The following is a 7,913-nucleotide window of genomic DNA, read 5'->3' as shown; positions in this document are numbered from 1 at the left end:
GTGTATATATATAGCCTCCTAACAACTCAAAACTTAAAAGCTTGTAAACCATTTTCTACCTCTCACAAATTTTCTCTCGCACTCAAGTTTGATCTTTCTAAGCAGAAGTATTAAGTATTTTTTGAAGATTCAAGACTCGTTGAGGTGGTCACACAAAAAGACAAAACAACAAAACATATTCTTTTCTCCCACCTCAAAAGTCAATTCATCATGAAGTTCTCAATCTCAGCACTGAAGCAGGTACAACCAATCTTGAGCTTCAAGAACAAACTCTCCATGGTCAACGTCAACTCTTTCCTCCCTCCCCAAGAAAAAGTCGTCTTCGTGATGGGAGCTACAGGATCCGGTAAGACCCGTCTAGCCATCGACCTAGCAACACGTTTTCGTGGAGAGATCATAAACTCCGACAAGATCCAACTTTACAAGGGCCTTGACGTCCTTACAAACAAAGTCACACCTCAAGAATGCCGAGGTGTGCCTCACCACTTGCTCGGAGTATTTGACTCGGAAGCCGGAAACCTAACGGCCACCGACTTCAGCCGACTTGCGTCACAAGAAATCTCAACACTCTCAGCAAACCACAAGCTTCCTATAGTAGCCGGTGGATCAAACTCATACATCGAAGCACTTGCGAATCATTCTTCTGGATTCTTGTTAAACAACTACCATTGCTGTTTCATTTGGGTCGACGTTTCCTTACCGGTTCTTAACTCCTTCGTCTCAAAACGTGTCGATCGTATGATGGAAGCAGGATTACTCGAGGAAGTAAGAGAAATATATGATCCAAAAGCGGATTATTCTGTCGGGATACGAAGAGCTATTGGAGTCCCGGAGCTTCACGAGTACTTACGTTACGAATCTTTAGTAGACCGTGCCACACAAAGAAAGATGCTTGACGTAGCGGTTAAAAAGATCAAAGAGAATACAGAGATACTAGCTTGTCGACAATTACTAAAGATTAAACGTCTGAGCAAGAAGTGGAAGTTGTCTATGCACCGTGTGGACGCAACGGAAGTGTTCTTGAGACGTAACGGAGAAGAAGCAGAGGAGGCTTGGGAGAATCTAGTAGCGAGACCGAGCGAGAGAATCGTAGATAAGTTTTATAATAGCCAAGTGATGAGAAATGATGATGTTGATCATTGTTTGAGCACCATTGGTGCGGCGTCTTACGGCCGAGGAAGTGGAAGTAGGGCTCACAATATGATTTGAAAAAGTTTTTTTTGTCTTTGATCATGTGAAGCTTTTTTGGAGTGTGTGAGAGTTGAAAATTTTCGTGTGTGTGGTGGTGATTCCCCGGAGGTTTTGCAACGTACAGGTGTGTTAGTATAGTACCTCGGAGAAAAAAAGAAAAACATCAAAGTGTTTTTTCTTTTGTCTTTAAATGTTTGTATAGTTTATATTCGCTTATATTAATTGTTTGATACCTATTTGACTACGAGTTCTCGATAACCGAAAGTTCATTCTTTGCGCCACGATATCTAAAATTATGTGTATTATATCTTTTGATATAAAAACATAAAATAGACAAAAATATTATTTTTATATTAAATGATACACATAATTCTTGCTTTTTCGTTGTTTTGGTATCTCTTGGCCTTACATTTACGCATTCATGTTATTGGCTGAAACTAAACAATTCATTATAACAGTTAAATTCCCCTGATTTGAAAACGTCTTTTTGGATTACAACAGTTAGTATTTATGCCCAATAGACCAATATATATTTTGAAGCATACTATGGTTTCATTGATTTATATTTCTTTTGTGATGTTTAATTTATCATGGATATTAGTAGTTCATATTACAAATAAATCATTTTAATTAACGTTTCTAAACATCTTTTACAAACTTTTAAATGCAAATGCGAAAAGCAAATAAAAAACCAAGTCCATAATTAACTCAACAACACTAGCATAGTCTATAAATCATGTTTAATAATTTTTTTTTTTTTGATACGGGCCTTCAATGTCAAATATTAGACAAAATAAAAATATCCTTAAAATATATATTTTCTTGGAACATGTGCAGTAACCCACTCTTAATGTATACCCAAAACTAGCTCAAATAAGGGAATTCTTTTTTCTTTTTCTTGCGTTCATTGTTTCACAAGTTTTAAAAAATGTCTAAAAGATATGATTTTTTTTCAAATTATAAACTTTTTTGTTGAGAAAAGGATTTCAAGTATAAACTTCAAAGTAATTAGTTAACAGAAACAAAAAAAAAATATCATATGAAATTAGTCGTATCACAAATAATACATGTATATTAATTTTCATACATGTATGTTCTGTTTCTGTTATGAACGTTAGTGTTTCTCATCTATATACTGTATGTGTTGCTGAACTGAAAGATACTATAAACGGAAAAAAACAAGTCACATGATCTACTATTTATGTGAAATTTTAGTACATGCATCTTTGAGCTCCTTTGTTTGACTCTCGTCAGTATACTTTTACTTATGAGAAACAAACTGATTTCGAGAAAGATCTCTTCCGTGTAGCTACAAAATTTATAACAGTTAAAGTAAATGAAATTCTTGAACAATTATAGCAAAAACTAAAAAAGTGAGAGGAGGAATCTTTAATAAGTTGGGAAAGGGGAAGAATCGAAGAAAGAACAAGGAAAAAAGGGTATGAGCGCGTGGAAAGGCGCGTGGCATGCAAGTGAGGTTAACATGTCTCTGTCAACGAGTCGGAGAAATTGCACGCGCAGTTTAAAAATTTAGGATCTTCCGTACACAAGAGCAAAAGCGTGTGGAGAAGTTAGCATCAATCATAATAAATGACGTTTCGTACAGTTGTGAATGAGAGGCATTAGTTCATTTAGTATAATAAATCAATTATTATTATTAGTGTTTTTGTGTTGTTTTGGTTATAATTATTATTCATGGACCCATCTATTAAATTTGATTGTACTAATGTCAAGTCATAACGCATCTTAGGAGGTGATGAACAAAAAAAAAGCACTAAACAAATGTCATAAGGAGGCAGCATCTGATGTCTTTCTTTCCCTTTATCTTTGGTTTATAATTTTTTTTCCCTCTTTATTTGAGGAAATAGATGATTTTTTTTCTTTTTCTTATGGTTTACAATTGTGACTGTTCTGATAATGATATGTGGGGTTAGTAATTTGAGATGAGCTTGAAAGCAATAAAGAAATAAATCGTGTTCAGGACTTGGATTCTCATTCGTATTAATTACTATATATTCGGCCATTACAATTTCTCTATGGAAAAATTTAGAGAGTATTAGAGCATGGTCAATGTGAACGCTTAAGAGGAATGCTTAGGTGATTTTAAATAAAAAAAAAATTAAATACTCCATTATTTTAAGCATCGACGCTCAAACAAGCGTTTTAAGCATCAGTGCTTACTAGACAGGTGTCAAAAACTGATAGGCTTCAAGTGTGAATGCAAAACATTTTTTCTCTGGGTCGTGGGAAAAAATTTCATTTCTTCTCCATCCAAAAAAAAAACTCGGAACATTGATTTCTCCGTCTGGATCGTCTGGAATCGTGCCGCCGAATGGAGTTAATTCCTCCGGCTTCCTCTAACCCCTCCGGAGTCCTCCGACTTTCTCCAGATTCCTCCAATCCTCTATCTTCTCAAATCTCTCCCAGAGCAAAGCAAGGAATTGGATCGTCGTCGACTGGGTTCTTCATGAATTTTACCAGCATAAATCACTCGGGAGCTTGGAAATGTGATGTACTGTTTTGCCTGAAAATCCCCTCTTTTACTTTACTCTGATGTTGTTTTGTTGCTTAGTATTCTTTTACCGTGGTCTGACATCTAAAGAACTGAAGCATGCGTAAGAATACAATTTCGATCATCCTGGTATATTTTTTACTGGTTCTTCCATGGATTTCTCTTTGATTGTTCTTTTTTGATTTGTCACACTGATATTCAGCTCAGAACATTTTAGTTGATTTCAACGCCTGCGTTTTTTTTTTGGTTTTCTCCAGATGCCTTTGACACTGAGCAGCTTTTGCATTGCATTGAGACACTTAATAGTGGGCATCCCATTGGAGCTTACAAAATCAGAATTGCTTAATAAGAATTCTTAACTTCAAATTAATAATTAAATAATATTTAAGCACCTCTTAAAAGTTGTTACCATTGAACATGGTCTTACCGGCCACGATTAATTCAGAGATGTTGGCACACTGTGTGCTTCAATATGTGTGCCGCACACAACAAAAGATTAATGAAAGCAAATTTCGAACTCATATGAGTTTGACAAAAAAGAAGAACTCATCTGATAATAAATTGTATTATTAAGTAATAAGATAAATAATAATGATGATGAATCGGCTCTAAATGGGCACTATAGAATTGTAGATATGAGTAGAATGTTTTTAGGGCTTAATTCAAAGATGAAACGATGACAAATCAATGGTTGAAATTGAACACTGCAAATACTAAAAGCTGCTCTTTATTTATTCCCTTCAATACTTTATATTTATTATATTGTGTCGCAAATGGAAATTCTCTTATGATATTTAGGAGAAAATGGCGAATCTTTCCCTAAAAAGCTTCTATAAAAATAAGTAAATCTTTTTGTGGTGCGCTAAGTATTTATTTACAGATTTTATTGGTCCAACTTCAGTGACTCCTTACTCTTTTATTTCCACTTTTTCAATCAATCGATTGCATTTTACATATTCCTTATCGGAGCATGCTTATCTAGTTATCTTTAAATTCTGTACACCAAAACTAGAGTTTAAGCGGGTATATGACGTTAGATAGGATGTTTAATATGATTTTTCTTTATAACTGAATAACATTAGACCATGTATATCACCGTAGAATATAATATGGTTGATAAATGTAAAATTACAAGTTTATAGAAATTTGACAGTGAAAATATAAAATTATGCATGAATCAAAAAGCATACCTAAAAGAATTAATATGAAACAGTGGGAATATGAATATATGACCAATGCTCGTAGCTATCTGGAATCTAACAATTGCAGAATTTTAGGCCTTCGATTTTGTAGGTCTTCGTCTCTTTTAATTATTTAGATGTGCTTTTTTCTGTTTAAAGCCCATTTTGTTTAGGCGTCTTGGTTTTTATTATTCTTAGCTTTTCCATAAGTACAAGAAGAATATAAAAGGTCAACATCAACTTTTACAAATGGAGCCTAAGTTCAGTTTATATGCACATAAATACAAAAAGGAGAATTTTAATTTCTAAAACAATTTTTATTCCAAAGAGTGAATTATTCCACGTACGTTGTCATCTTTCTCCTTTTGTGGGAGCCTTGGAGACACTGTTACAATCTTATGCATGCGTGTAACCCGTGGGCATCTCATTCTCATTCTCATCATAATTTTACTAACAAATACATGCTATTCTTTTCTCATACACTTGGTCACTTGGTCACTTGGTCATCGTAAATGCTTTAGATGTCAAAAATACTCATATATTTTTTTATTTGGATCTTGCGTGGGCCGTATCCGGGCCAATGACTAAGTTTTATCGGTCATTCGATCTCGCCTTACTGTCATCTTAAAGAGAACATCTATTGCCAAAACAAATATATAGGATGCGTTTATCTCCAAAACATATGGAGACTGGGCCTTAGGATTAACCGAACCAAGAAGACACTAGAAGTGGCTGCTGATCAAAACATCTTAGTGATTTTTATTTTTGCTAAACAAACATCTTAGTGATTCGCTGGCCTAATTAGTTTCTCCTGGAGGCTGGAGGTAATCCTGTTCCAGCTTGATTATATGATCACGATAACTATTTCATATACTTTTAGCAAAATAATATAAAATAAATGATTTCATATATTTAATTTTGTATGATCATGATCATTGATAACGATCATGATGATGGTGACGAAAATGATACCTGATGATGATGTCATGATGATACCAAAAGATAATAATTTGAACAAATTTGTATCCTCACATGTCCAATCAAAATCTGTATTTATGTCATTAATACATAGAAGTGGAAGATTCAACGCCATTTAATAAGTCACGAATAATGTGTCTCATCTAGGCCCTAGTCTTTGCACACAAATTAAACGAGTATTTGCTTAGAGAAACTTTTTCCTGGATCATATTATTTTTGTTTTGTCAATAAAGTAATCGGTGCTTATGCAATTCCAGTATAAATAGTATCATAAGCAATGTAAATAAAGTGAAAAAATACTGTACAAAGTCGGCTAAAACATCTAATACCAGCCTTATATGGTCAGATTTACTTACGTTACGTGGACTAAAGTATATAACTGAAGCAACTAACATTATATATTGAAAGTGTACTAAATAAACTGACCGTAAAAAACCATATATACATAAGACTCAAAGGAAAACATTCTAAACCAAATCTACATTGATTTTCTTCCACTTTGTACAGACTGTTTTAATGAATCATTTTAGGCTTGATCACTCTTCTTGTTCGATCATTAGTCATCCCATCGTAACAAGAGAAGCAAGCACCTCCAGATGATATAAGCACGTGTTCTCTGCTCCTTACACCAATCCCAGCACCGGAGCTTCGATATCCGACCTGACCCAACTCGTCCTACCGACATCTTCATCTTTATTCACAAATCACAACCTCTATATGTGTTTGATTTTAATGTTTAAGACCTCTATGTGCTATTATGAAGTGGTTCCTGAGTAGCTATAAGTACAGAGAGTTGTGGAATATATAGAGGCTAAAGTGGTCATTAAGTATACGTGTGGGTAGAGAGAGAGAGAGAGAGAGAGAGAGAGAGAGAGAGAGAGAGAGAGAGAGAGAGAGAGAGGTGACAAGAACAAAAAAAGTGGAATCCCACTCTACAGAAGATGGACAAGACAAAGCTGAGTTTACTTGTTTTCCTTCTCTTGTCTTCTTCCTTCACTCGCTTTGCCTTCACATATCACTCTCACTTATCACGTTTTCTACCCCAAAAAAAGGTAATGATAAAACAAGTCGAACAGTTACGTGTTTGTACATATGTACAAATACAACTCCTATTCGCAGTTCTCATATATAGAGCATGTTACTACATGCATATTTTTCTCCGATTTTGCCCGATTTGACATTTCTAAGTTTAAGACTTTTTCTTCATTTTCTCATTTTCGTCCATAACAAAACAGAAAATTTGAGATGGCTACGTTTGTGGCCATAGGATGAAAGTCTTAGTAGAGCCTCAAGCACGAATTTGTTGTTAAACTTAAATTAAAATAATCCATAAATAATTGGACATCAATCTGATAAGCTTTTTTGGAACCAATAGTACTATATCATCTTTAAGCTCTATATTATTTGTTCTTTTCTAATTTTATTGTTGTTGACTAATGATATGTAAATTCCAGCCAGTCTTAAAATCAACCTATTTTGGGTTTGAATCCCAAAATTTAGCAAAGAAATTTCCGATAAATTTTTGGTCGTCGGAAAAAACTTTACTATGAAATTTGGCCATTTTTCCATGGATGTCAATGAGAAATTAATATATATATATATATATATATATATATATATATATTTGTAGTGAGTTAGAAAAAATGGGCTCAGACTCGCAAGATATTTTGGATAATAATTCAGAATCGGGTTGGATTGTCCTGCTTAACACCCCTAGATATGAATCAAGAATGAACACAACTCAAGTAATTGTCGGGTCTTTGGGTCAAGTGTTTGTTTAATCCCTTTCACTAAGTGTAGATGTGTGGGACATAAAAAGAACTTAAACTAAGCAGTTGTGACTTTGTTACTTCGATTCATTTGGTTGTACACGTATGGTGTTTCATTTGGTTGTACACGTATGATGCCTCACGCAGCTGTTACCCATTGGTGCTGGTACTGGTCGGGTTATCGAGTACCATTATTTGTTTCTGTTTTTATTATAACATTTAAGATAAGTGTTGGCCTTTTAATTGAAGTAATATTGCTGAAAAATAAACGAACTATTATTA

At 34.2% G+C, this 7,913-nt stretch overlaps 2 protein-coding genes across 2 annotated transcripts; one reads left to right on the top strand and one right to left on the bottom strand.

The window, feature by feature from the left end:
* On the top strand, nucleotides 1-1,336 carry LOC18024993 (adenylate isopentenyltransferase 7, mitochondrial). Its single transcript, XM_006405940.2, has one exon. The coding sequence runs from the start codon at nucleotides 211-213 to the stop codon at nucleotides 1,207-1,209; it is 999 nt and encodes a 332-aa protein (XP_006406003.1). The 5' UTR covers nucleotides 1-210; the 3' UTR covers nucleotides 1,210-1,336.
* A 4,841-nt stretch (nucleotides 1,337-6,177) lies between these two features.
* On the bottom strand, nucleotides 6,178-6,619 carry LOC112089020. Its single transcript, XM_024159892.1, has one exon. It carries the CDS (start codon nucleotides 6,551-6,553, stop codon nucleotides 6,419-6,421), a length of 135 nt encoding a protein of 44 aa, XP_024015660.1. The 5' UTR covers nucleotides 6,554-6,619; the 3' UTR covers nucleotides 6,178-6,418.
* Nucleotides 6,620-7,913: the final 1,294 nt, after the last annotated feature.

The sequence above is a fragment of the Eutrema salsugineum genome, unplaced genomic scaffold (assembly GCF_000478725.1).
Source record: "Eutrema salsugineum unplaced genomic scaffold, Eutsalg1_0 scaffold_13, whole genome shotgun sequence".
Taxonomy (NCBI): Eukaryota; Viridiplantae; Streptophyta; class Magnoliopsida; order Brassicales; family Brassicaceae; genus Eutrema; species Eutrema salsugineum.
The sequence above is the reverse complement of the archived record's forward strand: the minus strand, read 5'-3'. Positions and strand labels throughout refer to the sequence as shown.

What these genes read in the sequence shown, in the direction of transcription:
- LOC18024993 (XM_006405940.2), top strand. Translation starts at nt 211, where the DNA reads ATGAAGTTCTCAATCTCAGCACTGAAGCAGGTACAACCAATCTTGAGC.
- LOC112089020 (XM_024159892.1), bottom strand. Translation starts at nt 6,553, where the DNA reads ATGAAGATGTCGGTAGGACGAGTTGGGTCAGGTCGGATATCGAAGCTC.